Raw genomic sequence first — 21,127 nt, forward strand, 5'->3', positions numbered from 1 at the left:
AGCAGAACATTTAGTGAGGACAGAGAGTTGGACTCAGATGTGGTCATTCAGCAACCAACATGACTGTAATAATGGATGCCATTCACTGGAAACTACTATCAAAATGTCACCTTTGAAAAATTAAACATCCATTCTTGATTTAAAAAACCAGTAATGTTGACATTTACAAAATTACATAATTTGTAACAAGAGAAAATATCTCAACCTATAAAACTGAATGGAAAATAATATGATGGAAATTTATTTCAAAAATCTCATTAAATTGAGAGTATTCCCTTAAATACTATAGGTTGAGAGATTAGTTTTCCATGTTATTAGACATGCCAGTGAAGTGAAATAGGATGTTTAAAATTAGAAAGAACTAAACCAACACATAATGATTAAGTACCTGGGAACAAGCATAAGAAGACTATGTCACATTGACAGGAATAATTTAATAGTGCTACCAGAGACTAAAGAGCCAAGAACAAGCAAAACCAAACTGTCCTGAGGAGATTCAACACCACGGGTCTAAACTTGCTGTGAGTTATCCTACAGCTCTGAAAGCTGCCGTGACACTTCCAGACTCACAGACACAAACGCACTGAAGACCGTGCCACGGAGTGGACGGACAGGGACAGACGCGCAGCGGCGTAGAATTCCGTCCTTCCTGAGAGAATACGGCACTGGAGCGTGAGCCCCGGAGTGAGGGGAACAGTTCCGAGAGCGTGGACACAGGATGAGTTTCTCTCACAGGGGAGCTTCCTATCGTTAAAGGAGGCTAATGCACACAAGGGGAAAGGTAATTATTCAAAAGTGCCAGTCATAAAAATGGCAGGTCACCATAAAAAAAAGTACCTCTGCTTCATTCTTTATAAAGAAAAGTTCCGTAAGATTTAATTATAAAAGAAATAAAAACGAGGTAGAGGAAAGCAGAGAGGATGCTTTTCCAAAGGTTTGGCCCGGAGAAGATCTAATTACGTGAGCTCTGGTGGGTTATTCAAAACTGCATAGATTCAGCCTCTCACAACAGCAACAATCTTCACGCTTCAGGGAACCACAGATAAAGGTAAAGATAACAAGAAGCTGAGAAATGTAATCCCATATCATAAAAAAATTGGCTAATTTCCTCGACTGATAAGCACCTGATACACACTAATAAGAAAGTATCCAACAACTCAGCTGAAAACCATGAGATCGCAGAAGCAGGTCCGGAACAGAGACGCCCTGTTTCATACTGAACTTGAGAACACATGTAGCATTACTCATAATTTAAAAAGTGTGATGCCATGGCTGGGAAGGTAAGCATGGTGGTGGGCTGTGGCTTAGCATGCGCAGGGCCAGCGGTCAATGCTCAGCGCCACAGGAACAAAACGAGACAAAAAGAGTGACATGATTCATTGAGTCAATAAAAAGCTGCAACATTCCTTTGGTAAGGGTACGGAAAGCTGTTTTTCTTGTGTGTGTGTGTGTGTGTGTGTGTGTGTGTGTGTGTGTGTGTCTGTCCGTCTGTAAATACATGTGTGCACATATGCATGTGCTTGTCCCGAGCGGTGCATGGGGAGGTCCTACTTTGTGGGAGTCAGTTCTCTCCTTCTAGTCTGTGGATTCTGGGGTTTAAACTCAGGTTACCAGGCTTGGAGTCAAGCACCTTTGCGCCCAGAGCCAAATTGCTGTCCCCAACAAACTGTTTTTTAAATATTGTTGGTTGAAATATAAATTGGTTCAAAAACATTATTTTTGAAGACAACATTGCAGTCATCATATTTTAAATACATATATTATTGTCTTGGCAATTAAACATTCAGAATTTACCTTAGAAATACACTAAAAAATATGCTAAGTATCACATACGTATGTCTTGTTTGAAAGAGAAAACATGTCCATTAATGGGAACTGGATACATGACTATGACATATGAAGGCTGTGCAATGCTAGGCACTCCTGAGAAGTGAGAAGGCTTTTGGTTTTGTGTTGGGATGAATTAATCTCTATGATAATTAGTCTCCAGGATGAAGATAGAGAAAGGTGCAGAGTGAACGATGCTCTCATGCTGTTTTAAAGAGCGTGTTTATATATACAAGCATATGCATCTAGGCATGTGTAAAATATCCCTGGAAGATACTCTATGGAGTAGAAGTAGGCAGCTAGAACTCACATGGAAGGTGATTATTTTCTCTGCATCCTGCTGTACAACAGTCACATTTTATACAATGTATATATGTCAAAAATGTGCTGCTTTAAAAAACAGTTTTATGTTAAAAACAAAAGTCTCATCTGCCCCGTACATTCCAAGGAGGAGATTCTGGTAATTTTCAAGTCATGTGGTCTTGAATCTAGGCTCCTGTCCCTCTCTGCTTCTCCCTTCATTCTGTGTCTGCTTTAATAAACATCTGTTTAACGATGAGCACTGGGACAGCGTACGGGATAAATCATCATCTCAGATGACAATATCAGTAAAACATCAGAATACAAACATAGGAAATTTTTGAAAAACTGCACTGCAGACGTTAACAGTGTTTGTTGGGTGGAGTCAGCGGACATTTTCGATCTCATCCTGTTATTTGTGAGTTACACAATTTATACCACAATATGTGTTGTTTGCATTAAGTTTACAGAGCGATGCTTGTCTTAATGAGCTACTCACCTGGTTCCTGTCCCTGGCATTTGCATATCGAAACCTCTGGATATAATAAAAGACCAGCCATGCGAGGGAAATGATCATCAGGACAATGAAGGAGATGGAGACAAACACAACCGATGTGCGGCTCACATATTTTTGCAAGTTCCGGGTTCCGATGGTGATGTACATGGTCACGGTGATATTCCTTTCCAGCAGGCTTACTATCTCCTTCCCTTTGGGCTCAGGAATCATTATAGCCACGATGTCTTCCACACCTGTGGCGAGAGGGGCGAGGAAGCGGCAGTGAGGGCTGGGCAAGGGGACGCAACCAGGGCGAAGTGTCTGGGAGGGCAGTGTCCGCCTGACGGCACTACTTCCTGTTACAAAGTAGTGCGCCATTTTGTAAAGCGCCATCATTTTCATTGGCAGTTCCCCAAACTATAGTGATTTGGTCTCCAGAATTAAAGGTAACTTGTGTTTCTAGATTTGTGCCCTCCCCCCATCACCACTAACTCAGAATGTGTTAAGGACTGCCAGCAAACACGCGATGTAGACTCTCCCCCTTCCTCTGAACCTCTCAGAAGGGCCCCAAATACCTCTCAAACCCCTGCCATGAGGTTGTCTGTTTGTTCATGTTGACACCTCTTCTAATAAAGTTCTTTTACTTCAAAGCCCAATCGGACTCATTGTTCCCCTGGAACCTCAAGTCCAAAACCTTTCACTTCCAGAATCTTATTCAAAGCTGAGGTCCCTAACAGCTAGACTCTGAGTCTCATCTTGTCTTCCTTCAGCTCCCCAGAGATGCTGCAGTTACATACACACACACACACACACACACACACACACACACACACACACACACACACAAAGTTGAAATCATGATTCAGACACCAGCAAGGTCATGTCCAGGCTACTTTTCCACTCTCTAAGGTGCTGCCCCTGAATTTAGTCGAAGTGAACCCTTCCATAGATTCCCCTGAAAAGAACAGGAGTTTCCACTCCACAGAAAGAAGTCAAATGCACCCCCTTCCTGCCACCCCTTCCTGGCACCAACCTCAGCGCTCTCTCCCTTCCCCTCGCGCACTCTGTAGACAATCGCAGATCTCAGTACCATTTTTAAAGCAGTTTTCTCCCACACAGAGCACCCAAACAACCAAAGCCAGGGCTTCTTCAAGAGCGCCGATAGGATTGGCTAACTGATACAGCGGTCTCAGAGCCATTTTCTGCATATTCTATCCAACTCAATGGAAGCAGTTATGTGTCCTCACACCAAGCGAAGGGCGGATGAAGACACACAGTCCCGGGACAGTGTGGCCTTCTCTGTATTTCCACCACAGAGCCCTTGTGTTCCCACCGCCGGAAGGAAGAGGCTCTTTTCTTCGACCTCAGCCCTATGGGTCCTTGTCCCTGTGTCATGATACTGTGTGAGGGGCTCAGTGAGGATTAGGAACTGATGCGCAGGGTTTCTTCTTAAGCATAGGACACCAAATTCAGAGGTGCCAACCCAACCTGTCACTGGGGCTGACACATGGAACAGAATTCCACAGTTCATTTTGCATTACAATCTACAAACCGAGTGATACACACAGGTGGAAATATCCTGTTCCCCGAGGTGATTAAACAAAATGGAACCCGCTTACTATTTAGGGAGTTGTAGATTCAGGGGAAAAATGAAAGCCTGCTGCAGACGCTCACAGACTGTGGTCCAGCAGCCAGCCAGCGGTACAGGATCGCTCAGCTAGGTTGAACCAGATTATAGTTGTGTGTGTGTGTGTGTGTGTGTGTGTGTGTGTGTGTGTGTGTGTGTGTTGGTGGTGGTATTGCAAGCCTCTGACTTTACTCTCTATCCAGGCCTTCAGTCCCATCCACACCCTTGACAGTGTTTCATTCAGGCTGATTAAATACATTCAAAGTCAACTGCCTTAGGGTCATTTATTTGTTACTATAGCATATTTTTACATCGTTAAAAAACAATCCAGGTGCACACAAAGCAGACTAGCCATAGGTTATATACTTTCAACATTCCCACAATCGTTGCATTGATGTTGTCAGACCATCAAGCCATTCGCTGGGCATTCACGTTTCCTTGTTGTCTTTAAGAATCACCGAAGCCGAGGCTGAATGCACCCAACAACCTGTAGCCCTTCTCTTCTCGTGCTGTGGGCCAGGGTTTGGGGAGGGATTAAGGCCACTCCCAGGTTTTGACTCTACGGAAATATGATCTGCTTTGTACTCTGGACTAATCTGGCCTGGGGGGTGGGGTTCATCCCAGAGCTGCAGTTATTTTAGAGATATATGAGTCCTTGAGAGAGGGTCATGATTTTCTGTTTATTTCCTTGTTTATATTCTCTGGGCTTATTGAAAGCTCTAGATTAGGTTTTTGTAAGGACAGGATGTGAGGGTAAGTTAAGAGGCTTTCTATGCTCAGACAGGCACAAATTTATATTTTAATAGCCAAATGAAGATATTTCTTAATTGCTTCCAGTTTTGATACTCTGTTTAAAAGGTTTCCTCTCGAGACCATAGAAATACTCATTTAAAAACAGCTTTCCTAAACCATATAGTTTTTCCTTCCATATTTAAATCTCTAGCAAACAAATACGTGTTGCTGACAGAACAATGGTTACCGAGTTCTCTTCGTGGGTGAGCAGAAAGGACGGAGACCAGAGTGTGATTTAGTTTCCCCCTAAATCCTCGGCTTTGTTTTGTACCTTGTGTTTTCTGTGAGGTTGACCTACTTTTTTTCTGAATCTGCCCCAGGCTTTTAGTCTTAAAGCCTTTAACATATTTCCTACCCAGTGGTGGCTTGAATGTCCGTCCCCCGCCCAGCCTTCAGTTTTCCTATTAGGAATTCACCCTTGAGAGGCCATGCAGTACAATCATTAAGAGTTGCTCTCTGGAACCAGACAGCATGTTTTAATCCAGAGCAGCACTTTAAAAATAGGCACTGAAAGTTTTGGATCACCACTACACTCTAAATTATTCATTATCTGCTTTCAGGGATCTGAGAAAACATTTTCTCTTTCTGCAGGGTAAGGTATAATTAACTATTTTAAACTGTTTGTTTTAAACACAAGTGCCTGGTGACTGCCTGTTGTCTCCACCACTGTGGGGACTTCAGGACACACGACATGCTCTGGGAAGGAGAAAACATGTAGGGCAATGGGGGGCAGGTCTGTTGGTCTGGAAACACATCTCACTCCTTTCTGCTTCTCTCTGGACTTCAGCTGCGTACAGCAAGTTGCGCTGGGGACATGGATGTGTCACAGTGGGGACAGTCCTAAAACTGGGTGCCTAGGAGATGGAGAGACGGCTCAGTGGTTAAGAGCATTTGCTGCTTCCTCAGAGGACTTGAGTTCAATTCTCAGCACCCACATAAGGACCTTACAATTGCTTGTAACTCCAGTTCCAGGGGATCGGATGTGTTTTTTGACCTTGGTGGGCTCCTGAATGCACATAAACTCATGCAAGCATACACACACACACACACACACACACACACACACACACACGCGCGCACGCACGCACGCACGCACATTAAATTAAATTGGGTATTGGTGTAAAGTTAAATGCATTGGATGAATTATTCTGATCAGTGAACAAAATCAAGGCCAAGAGGCCGTTCCAGGACCTAATTGGTTTGAAGGGGACATGCGCATTTATGTGAATAGTCACACTCTTCCCTGACCTTTACTTCATCCCAGATGTACACCTGCACAGAAGTGTAACTGTGGGTGTGCAAGAGACAGGTCAGGGGAGAAACAGGAGCTGGTGGGTGTGTCAGGGCTTGCTGAGAGTCCACAGGAACAGCTCAGGGTTCAATGCTGCTCGATTGGTGCACTTTTTATCTGTGACACACTAGGAACTCCTAGGCTTATGGAAGTGACATGCACAGATAGCTTAGTTGGTGTAGGTAAAACCCACATAGACCAAGCTATTTGGGTAATTTCGGGTTTATCGTGACGTGAAGGCACTTTCCTGCCAAATGCCTACTTTGGTAAAATGGCCCCAGTCCACCATCTATTTTCCTCCCAAACGCACTTCATGCTCTGGAGTGGTGAGGGACTGCTATTGTGTACTCACTGTGTGTTTGGAAAACCTCTTCAGTTAGAGACAATACTGTATGACCAGTCCAGAAGCAGAAGCACCTTGTATTGTAACGCTTTCTCTATCCATGACAGCACTCAGCAGCCATTCTCTTATTTGATAAGTGTGTGTACGTCAGGAATCCAAAGCTTACAAAGCCCAAGGATGTTTAATGATGAGAAAGCCTCTACTTGCACACTCAAGCCAGGCTGCTTGATCATTGTGTTAGTGAAATCTCTAGAATACCAGCAGAGTGCAAAGCACTGTATGGAGCCTGTTACCTATTCCTCCCTACACACCTTGAGTGTGTGAACATCTCTGCACCCTCCTTGCTCCCCTAATCTGTGCTTTAGTCTGTCTTATTGTTAACTCTCTAGGACTTAGGAAATTGTAAGAAAAATATTCACTGTTCATTTGAAATATTTTCTACTTAAACATTTAAAATAGTTCATAAAAACGTAGTCAGTTTCTGATTACTGTTAATTCTTAAGCAGGATTTGTACGGAATGATTTTAAAACAGTAAAGTACCATGCAAATCAAAAGTTATTCCTATTTTCTGTACCAACAAACATTTGCAATATACACAGATGCAAAACTTCTAAATCAAGCTCTCCCAAATAGAAGACAGCAGTACATTAAGGCAATTTCCGTGCCCAAGTGGAATTTATTCAGAATATGAGAATGATCTAATGTCAGAAAATACTGTGGTGATTTTTAGGACATTAACAAGTATAAGGAATAAAGCATATGACTATCTTGTAGAGCTTGTTATATGCCTGTATTTGGTCTGTTTTTCTTTACGGTATTCCTAATTTAGCCAGGCACAGGCTGGCAGTAAAAAAAACGTTAATCCCCAGACTCTCTTGCAGCTAGGTGTTGCCACATGCTCACTATTCTGAAATGTGTGTGGAAATGATGCTTTCCACTGCAGGGTCTTACTCTGCTGTGAAAAGAATAATGCCAGTTGTGACCATGTATACAGAAGTCAACATAGTTCTACAATTAAAATTAGAAGACTAATTAGTAAAACACAAGACTCAAGCCAATATGCAAAATGAAGAGTCTCCCACCTACCTCAATCTATGAGAAACTAAGGGGAAAATGGTCCATGTGTTGCATGGTGGACAACATGAAACTATTTAGAATAAACTTCATAAACATTGGCGCTAGATAAAGAGAACCAGGCAAAGACATAAAAAATTCCAAAGGAACAGATATCATTTTAAACCCAAGGGTTGCTAAATTGTATGTAGTTTGTATCAAGCACATGGTGATTTTTAGTTAGCTGTTGGTAGTTATGACTTTGTTGCTTTCATAGTATGGCCAAGGGGCAGAGTCTCTTGAAATTGATCATCCTTTTAGGGGAGAAGGTTCTATTTGTATTTAAAAAATTACTACCTACTCCTTGATGGTTACAAAGACCTCAGTGATTAAACTAAGTAATTGCAGTCAAATCTATATCTTTCTCTAATTTTCTCTAATCAGTTTCATGACATAGTATGATAATAATCAATAGTCTAATAAAACTACTGATCATAGGCTGGGATATCCCTTAGTAGTTAAAGGGCTTGCCACCCAAACAGCAAGCTCAAGGACCATAGTTTGGAGCTCCAGAATCCAGTAAGAGCTGGTGGGCATAGTGGCCACCATTAAGGACTTCCAGAGTCTAGAAGATAGATACAGATCTCTGGAGCAGACTGGCAGCCTAGACTAGTTGCTATCTGGTGACATCTGAGCTTGGTTGAGAGACCCTGCTTCAAAATATAATGTGGAGATAATCAAGGAAGACTTTTGATGTCCTTCTGGAGTCTCCACATGGAAGTACATGTAAGTGTGCATGCACAGATGCAGACACACACAAAAATGAAGAAGCAAAACCCCCAAACCCAAACTAAACTGCTGTTTGGTTTGTTTTCTCAGCCCTTCCGGTTGCCCTTTGGTGTATGGGTCCCCATGGTTTACCTGTTCCCAGCATTGCTGAAGCTGAGCATTCTCATGGCACAGTCTGCCGGCCCTCTCTACCCCGAAGCCACTTGCTGCATGCCTTTGTAATTTCACCATGTCTGCTTCGGAGCCCTCGTCCAGTACTCTGGTGTAACATGAATATATTCAGTCTGAGGCCTTCCATGTTTCCCTTTAATTCTTGAATGTTTGACTTCATGTTTTCTTCAAATATATCTTTCACTGTGTTTTCCTCTTCTGTAATTTCTATTATCCTATTGGTGGATCTTACTCTCCCTTTCTACATGTGTCTTATTCTTTCTTATTGCTCACTGGTGTTGTTTTACATATTTATATTGCATTATGAATACAGGGAACTGAATGGCATAATTAACTCAAATACAGAAATTACTTGGACACCACACGATTTTACATGTACATATTTTTAAAAATATGTCCACAATTATATGACAGTTATCACATGCATAGGGTGATAAAACCATGACACAATAAAGACACTGAAATATTCAATCACCATCAAGAATTCCCTTTCTATCATCCTTCCCTTCCCTAAGTCCTAAACACACACACAATAACTTTATAATTTCATCATTTCTGGAATATCATGTAGATGGAACCACACATAAGTAAACCCTTTCAGAATAGGGTTTTTTTTTTTTTTTTTTACTTAGCACAATGTCTTTACTTTTCACTCAAACATCCATCACTAATTTATGCCCTTTCATTCTTGAGTAGAATTTCAGAGCATGAACTCTGATACGCCACAGCTCATTCAACCATTGCCGATTGATAGATATGTGTTTACTGTCAGTTTGGGGCTCTTGTGAGTAAAGCTGTTATCAACAGTCATGTAGACGTTTTATGGGAATGTAAATTTTCATTTCTCCTGGGGTACATGGAGGCTGAGTGCTCATGCTTTTATACAATTGTTTTGCAGATTTATTTATAAAATAAAATTTTGCGGATTAGCACTCACACTTTGCATCCCACCAGCAGCATCTTAATTTTCTGCTTTGCCATCAAGCTGCCTTGACTACAGTACTGTCGGGAAAAACCCGCTTAAGGAGAAATGGTTTGCTCAGGACCACAGCACTGGAGTTTCAATCCATGGTCTCCTGGCTCCTGTTGCTTTTGTACCTGTCATACATGTCATTCCCGACAGAAGCTTGTGACAGAGGACAGCCACTTAAAAGAGACCAAGAAGCAAAGCGAGATCAGGGGTTAGTGTCCCAGTTCCCCTCAAAAGATTGTCTCTGGTGAGCAAAGCTTTCTCCATGAGTTCTCAGCTCAAAAGTTCTCACCACTTCCCCAATACTGCCACATGTGGGGGACCAAGCCTTGGGGGACACTTGGGACCCAAACCATAATTGTTTCTAAAGCTGAGATTTCAGCTCACCAATTTGTCTTCAACTGTATCCATTAAACATTTTAGCATATTTATTGTGTTTTTTCTTCAAATTATTGTCTTTTTTCATACTAAATATTTCTCACTAGTTCCATCCCACAGCTTCTGGCTCTTTCTGTGCAGCACTGGCCACCACTTGCTGCTTGTGGCCCCTTTTTGAAACCTTTCCTCCTCAAGTGGTAAAACCACAGCCTGTCCTGTCATTAATACGCTAGCAGCTGTCTCCTGAACTGGCCTCTGAGTTCATGCTGACCCGTCTACTGTGTCTGGGGAAAATCCCAGTCAGAAGCCTTGGCTTAGTGGCCGCAAGAGATTAAGAAGAGAGAAAGATTTGGCTGGCTCCATCCGTGCGCAACGGACAGCCAATGCCTCTTCCTTCACTTGGCTCTGTGAATGCTGGTGGTTGGGTTCTGTCATATGGCCCTTGTTAGCTTGACCTGAAGTATTGCTGGAGCCCAGGCTTCCCATACCCTGGCCACATTTTTTATGGCAGACCATATAACTATAAATGGTTATAATGCCCGATACCATCCAAGCCGGGCCGATTTTACACGCTTGTTCCTGATTCTTCTTCTGTCTCTTGGAAAGTCTGGCCAGCAATGCCCCAGCCTCTTCCTGGAACGGTCCCAATTCCTGTTTCCTCCTCCCATCACCCCCCTGACTATCAGTCTAACCATCACCCCTCGGACTGGAACTCCAGTATGAACTGAGTTACCTATTTCCCATCAGCCTCTGCATGGCTGCTCTCCTTACCCAGACTCTGTCACATGTCACACTTAGAAACCCTTTGCAAAGCACTCTTCCCTCCTTTGCTCTTCAGTTTATCCACAGAACTCCCCCACCAATTCTACCTTTTCTAGGCCTCCATGTCACCATGTGAAGGAAGCAGAGAGAAAGGCCTCAGAAGTCATCTGCTTCCATTGAAATGCATGATCGCCATGCTCAAGTGAGCTCTGTGCATTGTTCTGTTCTACTGGACATTTCACCCTTCTTCCAAATGATGACCTCATATCATATGTCTCCCTGACAACTCCCCACACCCCTTCCCACCCTCGTTCTCAATTACTGACCTTAACCACAAGAGTTCTTGAAGAAAAGTACCTAGCTGCAGGAAATGCTCTGTCCCATTATGAAATGAGGTAATTCATGGAGAACCACCTGGCACAGGGCCCGCCATAGGGAAACCACTAAGTACATGCTACTTTCATTGATCGCATTATCATGACCTTGCCAGTGCCAAACACACCAATCAGCCGCCTTCCACCGCTCTCCCCTTGTCGCAACACAATAAACGTTCCTCGTGTTAAGGAGGCCAAACCCTATCAGTGTGATGAACCCCGCCTGTCACCCACCTCCCCGACGTACAGAGTGTGCACACAGGAAGTTTGAGCTGTGGAGAAAGTGTAACTTCTGCTCAAGTACCCCAGTGGTCTTAAATCAGGACTCCTGTGGGGCTAAGCTGGGGGACACATTAGCACTGCAAGGGACAAAAGATACAAAACTTCCTTAAAGAAGAGCCGGAAGTGAGGCGAGAAACAGCTGACACCAAGACTGAGTCATGGGTGAGCCGAATCTGAGTCAGCCTAGTCTGGGCATTTCCTCTATTGCTCCCATTTACCATGATCCCTCAGTGACAAACCTCCAAATGCGGAACCGTGCAGCTCTTGGCATGCCACGCTGTTGTTGGCACTGAAGCTCGGGGTATTTTCAGGCCATTTCTACCTGTTGTCTAACTTAGTTTACTTCAATCAATTTATGCAGAATTCACAATAGAACTCACCTCTAGTGTCTTCATATATTTGGAAAAGAATGTCTACATCCAGTTACGTTGTGAACACCTGTCTGGTCCATGAACTCAAAGCCACCCTAAACTGGAAGAGTGACCATTCCACACAGCTCCCGTGTACTAGTAGACTTCCTACCTCAGCGAGATTATTTCTGCAATACAGAACCAGATGCTTTCCATGCAATCCATGTATGTTCACACATTTGGGGGATAGAAGGATATTTTTGGGAACATACTCTTAATTTTGACAGTAAATATACTTTATGGTATGAATATTTAAATTCAAAGTAGGAGTAATTGAGGATCAAAGGATTATTTAGGAGCCCAACTGGTTAATTTTTTAAAAGATTTATTTATTTATTTATTTATTTATTTATTTATTTATTTATTTATTTATTATGTATACAGCATGTATGACTGCAGGCCAGAAGAGGGCACCAGATCTCATTATAGATGGTTGTGAGCCATCATGTGGTTGCTGGGAATTGAACTCAGGACCTCTGGAAGAGCAGTCAGTGCTCTTAACCTCTGAGCCATCTCTCCAGCCCCCAACTGGTTAATTTTTAATGCAAACCAGCTGATAGGATTTCTCCAGAAGATATTTAAGTTCAAAACAGGAATGTTTTGGGGTTGCTAGATAAACACCAGGCAACTTGGGCCACCCCAATTCTCTGTCATAAACTTGAAACAATCAAATGTGGCAAGTCATTGAAGTTCATTTTAATCCTCACAGTGGTATTTATCATCACAACCAATAACAATCAGCTTTCATGAGGTCAAACAACCTGTAAGGGGCATGCTCTCCTTGGAACAGCTGTCGTAACTTAACTAGTGAACCATATGACATTTTTCAAAACATTCATGTATGTTCCTATTGTCAAGTCTGTAGAAATTTCTGTGAAATACAAGGGAAAGTGTTAAGTACAAAACGAAGCATAACTAGCTCCATCTGGAGCATTTTTCTTGGGACATGATCAGTAAACCAAACTCACAAATAACTTATTTCTAGTTTTTGTAATGATTATGATACAATAGGGTTGAGGTTGAAATGAAATAAATTATGGAGTACTAATTGGTTTTATAATGATGGAGTTTCAATTAGAGTCATTTTTATTACAGAAAATAAGTCTAAAAACCTTCTGCTCATCTGTAAAACATTTTACATTTGAATTTTGGTTTGGACAAAGGTCAATATCTGTAGTATCACTTAGCATCAGATTAATGAAGTCATAAGACAGGAGATGATGGTGAACTAAAACTCTCCAGCACATTTTTCAATTCCTAAAAATCTTAAATAAAATAAAATAGAACCATTTGCTATAACATCTAGCTGAGTGACTCTGAAAGATTTATTAAACCTTCAGTAACCTTAAAGCTAACAGTTCATAGTAGCTCATGACAGTCAAAGCACTCAGTCCAGAATGTTGACTGAAGATAAAGTGGACAAATCCAGATAACAAAACTTAAGTCTATATGCTCAATAGATAAGAACTATTATTACATCATTTGCATTATTTATAAAATAAATGTTTAAGACATTACAGGTAGTGTAAACCCTGCATTTAGATCCAGAGACAGGGAAAGAAGTGTGTTATATATATAACATATATATATATATAACACATATATAACATATATATATATATATATTAACTGTCACCAGTGTGTAAAAAGCATGGTTTATCGACAACTTGGAACTCCTGACTCTTGTAAGTACCCTCCACTAGTCAAGTCACTCTGTGGAAAGAATCCCCTAAAAGTTTCTGTGTCGATGCCTGTTCTATGGTCTATGATGTTATCAGCGAATGGCAGCATCTTTAAGAGATGGAGTGTAGTTGGAGGACTTCTATCCCACCAGGACACACCCATAGGGGTGGTATTGGACTCCAGGCCTTCTTCTTTTTCTGTTTCCTCTCTGCCATGAGGTTGGCAGCTCCCCAACAATATATTCCCAGCATGTTATGCTGCCCTAATATAAACCCCAAAGCAATGAGTCTATCTGGCTATGGGCAGACATCTCCAAAACTGTGAGCCAGGAAAACTGTGTTTGTATAAGCTGATCATCTCAGATATTATATTGTAGTCATGAAAAGCTAACACAAGCCATTTCTGGAGCATCAAAGGGTTGGACTGGTTGATGAAAGGATGTTCTAAGGCACATAAATGGAAAATTCATCTTCAAGGTCAAAGATGAACATGACAGGGCTAGTAATTCACAGCCAAGTTCATGTTATTCTCTTGAGGTAGTGAAAAAGAAGCATACATTTAGTCAGACTCAGTTACATGATCGAAGAACACATGGACTTACATGCTGCATTATTTATAAGTACTAGAAAAAAACATCATCTCCTCCCCCTTTAACTAATTAGACTGCCGTTAACGAATAGGAACCTAGAACTGCAACCAACCTAAGGCACTCAGCATCCTGACTCCAACGAGGCTCTGGATGGGACCTACTGTAACTACAGGGCTGCATAAGCCAGGAAGTGAACGAACGGCCCCTTACACCATTTGTCTATTTGTCAGCGGTCTGGAAATCCCCATTTACTCTCATTATAAAATGTCTCACTACCTGATTCATCTGTTTCCTTTTAGTGTTTAATAAGTTGCCCTTGAGACAAAGAAATGAGAATTGCCTTATTCAAAATCCACGTTGGGAAAAGTTCTTCTTCAAAAGTCAACTTCGTTACTTTGATTTCCAGAAGGTGGGAATCCCCAGTGTTCCCTGTGGTAAGATGACATGCCTCTGAGCTCAGCAATGTTAAGGTCAGATGAAAGATAGCTATTGGAATAAGGAGGCACAGTGAAGCCTTGGTGGACAGAGGACAGGTTCCCCTAGTCCCAAAGCATCACAAGCTTCGACCTGATGGGTAAATAGTGCAGACTGGGTGCGTCTAACCTTGCTAGGCAAAGGTTTTCTGATGTACACGATTGGTTCCCACCTCTCCTTGGTCTTTAGTCTCTCCAAAAGTAGTTCTCAGGGAAGAGGGAACCAGTGAATTCTCTCAGGTCCTCAGGTCTAACATGGGAGACAGTTGGCCAACAAGCCTGTATTGAGAAGCAGATCTAGAATTGGAGACATACCTGCTTTCCATGTTCATAAGTCAAAGTGTCTAGCAGATCTGGTCCATTACCCTACTATAAACCCATGCATGCTTTTCAGTACATACTGTTCTGATTTTCAACTGCCATTGCCTGGATTTTATTGACCAAATAGCTTTTCTTGACCATTAAGGGTTGGGCACTGAATTATTGCCACCTGGGTGTAGCCCCAGTGACTGAGGAAATTATGTACAAATACCACAGCCTCCCTCCCAGGGCTGGAACAGCTCTGTACACATTTTCTACACCATTTTGTCAACTTTCCAAGTGGCATTTAGCCTCATTTCTCATAGGAGCCTGCTGGATAACATGCCGTTTATGGGCACCCTTCTCTCCATGGCACAGGTTCCCATACCCAAACAGGAGTTTCCTGGAACTACCTTTCAAACAAACACTTGGGATCTGAATCCTCATTTTGTTCCGCTTCTGGGAAGCTGGGACTTGAAGCTCCTGACTAGATGTTCTAGTGGACACACTGCAGTGGTTGTCTCTAGCTACCTGCTGCTGGCATCCGCAACGCAGCCATGAGGCCAGGGAATGGATCTTTCCATCTTAGGCTCCACTAATTTGATCTTCATTTAAAGCCATTATGAGGCTCAGCTATCAGAAAACTTTTAAAGTATGTTTGAAACAACTGGAGTATTTGAAATCACTTCTCATTTGCCCTGATTTTCATGAAATCTAAATACAAATCAAGTGTTTCTGGAGAAAGGTAGCAGCCAAGCCTCAGTGTAATGTGCTAAAATGTGAAATACAAATGACATTTGAAGACCAAGTATTTGAAAAACTCCAATGATATTTAGATATTTGAAAAAGTTTTTTTTCTGAGTAAATATTAAAATGAACTCCAGATATTGTAGACTACATAAACCATGTTCAATTCAGTGTTTCCCATTTCCCCATTCTTCTATGACAAAACCAGTCATAGAAGTCTAATACGAACATGCAGCTTGTATCAGATTGCCTTTGGAAAGCATTGATCAGTCATACACTAAAGGAAGTGTATTTGCTAGCCCTGCGGGGACAGTCACTGCTGTGCAAAAGGGTCATGACAAGAAAATACCCTCATCCCCCCGTCTTCTTAAGGGGTTGGCATTTTAAAGTGACTGTCACAGGCTTGGCAGCAATATTGGAGCCCAGTGAAAGGCAAAGGCTACATCATCTTCTCAGGCACGCAGCTACACCCTTGTATGAGTAAATTACTGATATTCGTGTAAGTTACAGAAAGTGATTGAAGAAACAATGCCACCCTATAAAAGGCAAAGCCTACGAGCTTGCTTCTGTCTGAAAGTGGAGGGAACACTCTGCCCCTGTCAGCTTTTTGGAGTGAGAATGGATGACAGAATTGGGAATTAGGTGCTGGTAGTAGGTTTCATTGTCTATGATATCAACTATTTGTTGCACAGAGGAAGAAAACAGGGCCACTAGCCCGGTGGCCGGCTCACGGTGTAGGATGGCTTTGCTCTCTCTCAACAAAAGAGGAGAAGAAATGACAGTTCTGGGCGGCTTTTTATGCTGCTATCGGCAAAGTCCCCAGCTTTCTGTAGACTCAAAGCTCATGTTTTTACACTCGCCACCCAGGCACCCACCACCAATTCTCCTCCATAGCTTCCTACATATTTGCTTCCACATTTCTTGATAATTTAACTAATATTTCTTGATTTATAACTTTTTATTTTAAACATTATTATTAAAAACTATTGCAAGTAAAAAAAAAAAACACAGATGGAAATTAATCAGATGCAAAGACTACACAATTCCACGAAATCCTACACAGTTGGAGCAGCCTTTGGAGAGGAAGCTGTGGAATTTCACAATGAATTTTATACTTCACGTTCTACTTTATACCTTATGCTGACATATTGCTACCATGAATAAAGTCTTAATGGTACTCATCTCTGCCATCCTCAACTCCTTTCTCATACCTCACTCGATGAATCAGCATTAATTCATGCAAATAGTGTTCATCATGGCATCAGGTGATAGACGACATATGGCTACCCGTTCTTTGTTTTTCCTGGAGTTGATAACTGCATCAGTTTTTCACTTGCCTGGCATTCAATATTTCCATTGTTTCTCCCCCAAAAAATGCTACCGTCTTTCAGTCATATGTTCATCAATACTTTTTCTACTTTCTTCAAACACACTGGTTGCACTCTTAGACTTTTTCTTTTCTTTCTTTCTTTTTTTTCTGGGAGAAGTTCTCTCTGAGTCTCACTGTCATTTAGCTCTCACATGGATTTACTTCCTCCCAGCTCAGGACGTAGCTATCATTTAAGGGCTTTACCTACAAAGAGAGGAGATTTCACTTCCCAAATCAACTTTAAACTATATTTTATTAATATCTCACAGGCATGTATTAAATGCCAGCATAATAGTAATAATGATATAACAAATATCCAAATATTCCAGATATTTAAGTGTGAATTGGTTCTTCTATTAGTCACCTTTCTGTTGCTGTGATAAAATGCCACGGCCAAAAGCAACTTAAGGAAGAATTTATTTTGGTTTATAGTTTTGAAGGGTTTATTCATTTTGGTTTATGGTTTTGATAGCCACACTGGTAGGCAAGATATAACAGCAGGAACAGGAAGCTGGGAGATCACATTTGGACCATATACAGGAAGCAGAGAACACAGCAGAAAGCTGGGTGAGGCTCTGAACTCTCAAAGACAGCTCCCAGGGACATCCTTCCTCCAGCAAGGCTCTACCTCCTAAAAGCCCCATAGCCTCCTCAAACAGTGCCACAACCCGGGGACCGAGTGTTCAAATGCATGGGCCTATGGGGGACATTTCTCATTCAAACCAAAACAGTAGTTTTTCTAAGCATTTGAAATAGACAAAAAGTGTCCTTACTTGAAACATTTTGGAACATTTGGGATGCCTGTCCAGCAAATGCTACCACATGTTGTGGTGGTTTACACTTATTATGGGAAACCAAACCTGATTCTTCCAAGGTGGGATAGGAACCGACACACGTTTTACTGTCCAAGACATTTACCCGGCAATTCTGTTGCTAATTAATAAGTAGCTCAACATTGTGGGAAAATTTGGGTTGTGAGATCTTTACCGTGTAAGTTGAATTGGAATTTGAAGTCAGGACTACATTATTGTTGTCATGGTGATTTCTTCTTGGCTTATGCTCAGCCAAACAAAATCCCAATGCTAAGGGGACCTCAGAAGAGGTTTCAGATGTGAGTACGGCTAAGAAGCACTGTTGTGGATGAGAGGGTAGTATTTCTCGTAGAGCCAACCAGGGAATGGCTGCTGAGTCCACCCTCCACAGTCTGTGTAGAGAGGAGGCTGAGGCCTGGGAAACAGTCCAAGACGAAGGGAAGGTGGGCTGCAGCCTGCAAGGAGCTTACAAACGGACAGAAGCCATAGATTCCCAACAGAGAAATGATCTCATTAGGGATGGATGCTATCATTTGTACAAACTACACTTCCTGGAGGCGATAGAAATAATTTACACAGTCACATCAATAATTCTAACTCTTGGATATGTATATTTGTAAGATTGTAACAACTGAACATGTAAGTCGAAGCACTGACTCACAGTCCTGTTGTCTTAAACACACGAAATGCAACTCTTAACGATCTGTTAACTATTTATAGTCTGACAGTACCTTATGTGAGCTAAGGGAACATGCAATTATGCTGGCCCTAAGAAGCCCCAACCAGGCCCAGGGCATTGCAGAGGGAATGAAGAACATTTTGGTTTGTCCAGTCATTTAGAGATTTGTTCATCCGAAGCCCCTCACTGACTGTCTGTATGGAGATTGAGGACGGCAGTAACCAGAGGGAGGGGGTTCCTTCCTCTTTCCTCCAGGCCTTTTTTGGCAACTATCTGAATGTTCTAGATTAGAGACAGATTTCCATGCGACTCCGGTTCTTTTCCATTCTCTCTGGTGCTGGGGACCAAACTCACAGGCTCAGGCTCTACCTCTGAGTGACAACCCCAGCCTCAGAAAACCCTCCTGTGCATCCTTGTCTTAGAACTTGCAATCCATTTGCTCACACGTCCTCCCTGGACAGACCTGGGAGCTAAAGCCTTTCTCATGTCAACTGAAGGCTTTCTGCGAGCCGGCCTCCTGGGCAAGGCAGCATATTTACTGTCTGGTACTAACTATTTCCATTTGCTGGTTCTAGTAACCACCACTGCCTTCTCTTTTGTGAGTAGCCACGAAAACAACAAAACAATTGCTTTCTCAACTCACTGACTTTCACTTGAATATTTCGCAAATAATAATTTCCAAAAGCTCAGAACAAGGCTAACAAACTAAAACCATAAAAATCCATTCCCTTGCTGGAAACAGGCAGTGTGGAGTGTCAGAACTTCAGCCTTGAACACGATTCTGATTAAGGCAACAGACAGTTCCCTATGCGGGTTGTTGAATAACAGGTAAAGTTTCTTTCCAAATCTGAACAAATATATGCTGACTGAAATTGGAGAAGAAGACTAACTTATGTAGAAATAATTCTAACTATAAATACAGAGAACAGGAAAAACATGTTTGATCTCTTTCCCGGTATAATTACAGAATAATTATTCAAAATTCAGAAAGACTAGAATCAAGTTAATAATCTGATCTTTAGTTCAAATTCCAGTTCAGTCATTCAAGAACTGAAATTCTTAAAATATTACAAATTCTTTGGGAAAATCCACAGTTGCATGACCCCGCTCCTCCAGGGAGGAAGGCGTGCCATCAATACCGTCTGGGAAGCTCTTTAAGTACTCCATTCTCTCTCGCTGAAGGATGTGGACTTATGGTCCCCCTTGCATTTCCTCACTGAATCCTCCAGGAGGGTTGGCATATTTTCCTGTACCTGCCCCTCAGCTCAGTATCTCTGTCAGAGAATACAGACGTCCATTGCAAGCTGGGCTGATGATATGAAGAGATCCCAAGGTCCTGAGGATTACTTAGGGATGGTGCTCAGGAGCCATAGGAAGTGTGGGGGTTTTGTTTGCTTGTTTGATGAGTCAAGGTCTCCCTATGTAGTCTGGTTGTCCTGGCTCTCACTATGTAGACTACGCTGGGCGTGAACTCATTATACAGACTAGGTTGGACTTGAACTCACTACGTATACTAGACATGGCTTGAACTCACAGACATCTACACATCTCCACCTCCTAAGTGCTAGTATTAAAGGTATGTGCCACCATGCAGGGCTGCAGTGTGGTTTTAAAAATGACTAAATTTAATGCTTACTATGCGTGCATCCAGTGCAAGAGGGATCCCTTGGGGACCATGAGAAGGTGTCAGGTAGGAGGACCTGGCTGTTGTGAACCAACTGTGTGGCTGCTGAGATCTGAACAGATCCTCAGTCAGAACAGCAAGTGCTCCTAACTACTGAACTATATCTCCAGTCCCCAAAGGGTGGTCTTACTGGGCCTTATTGCTCTTGCTCCTGTGAGAAGAAGAGGCCCACAGACTGGAAGACACGGCCAAGGGGTGCCATAGATGACTGTATCAAGAAAACCCATGGCACTAATTTATTATCTTACTGTATTATGGGCCCAGGCTATGAAACAAGTGTTACTAATCAAGGAGCAGGCAGGGCAGTGCTTCTCTGTGAAGTTCTGAAGGACATTGTTCTCCGGCTTTTCCAGCTCCCAGATATGAGCTACATGCCTTGGCTTGGAGCTACATCACTGTGACCTCCTCTCTCTGACACAACCCCCTTTATGTGAATTCTTACAATTACAAGGTCATCTCAAGATTCTAACTCCATCATATTTATGAGCTACCCTTTACCATGAAAGGAGCGGTGTCTACAAGCATTACTGTTCTGGCCACAGTCAAGGAGGGTCATAGTGGGGTGTATTAATGGGAAAAAAATCTCACAGGAGTGGGCACAGCCTTCTGGATCCTCCTTAACTAAGATGAAGTCCTCTCATTTTCCCAGCTTTTTATATCATCTGTTTATATGGATGGAAAATTAGGATTATGATTTCCCTAAGGTCTACTTGGATTGCCATAGAACTGATTTCAGCAGCCACTCAAACTGAACTCCTCAGTGCTGAGGGGAGTTCCTTCCTTGACTCTCCCACCTCAAAAGGAGAAAATTCCAATGCGCCAGCAGCACTGAGCTCCTGGGCAGAGACTTCTAAGAAAGGCAGGGACACACGTTGTAAACCCTGCCCAGGAGGGACCACAGGCCTGGCCCACTTTGGCACAAACC

General features: G+C 42.3%; 1 protein-coding gene across 2 annotated transcripts in view; it reads right to left on the minus strand.

Annotated features, from left to right (window-relative positions):
• Rnf150 (ring finger protein 150) overlaps nt 1-21,127 on the minus strand; it is a 226,823-nt gene that overhangs the window by 88,872 nt on the left and 116,824 nt on the right. Inside the window, exon 2 of one of the 2 annotated variants that reach the window (XM_037206128.1) lies at nt 2,753-2,877. In XM_037206128.1, coding sequence (XP_037062023.1) covers nt 2,753-2,877 — 125 coding nt within the window. Of the gene's footprint in view, nt 1-2,626; nt 2,878-21,127 lie in introns of both variants that reach the window. The other variant, XM_028881791.2, reaches the window with a different exon arrangement.

This window comes from Peromyscus leucopus, chromosome 5 (assembly GCF_004664715.2).
Source record: "Peromyscus leucopus breed LL Stock chromosome 5, UCI_PerLeu_2.1, whole genome shotgun sequence".
Lineage (NCBI taxonomy): Eukaryota > Metazoa > Chordata > Mammalia > Rodentia > Cricetidae > Peromyscus > Peromyscus leucopus.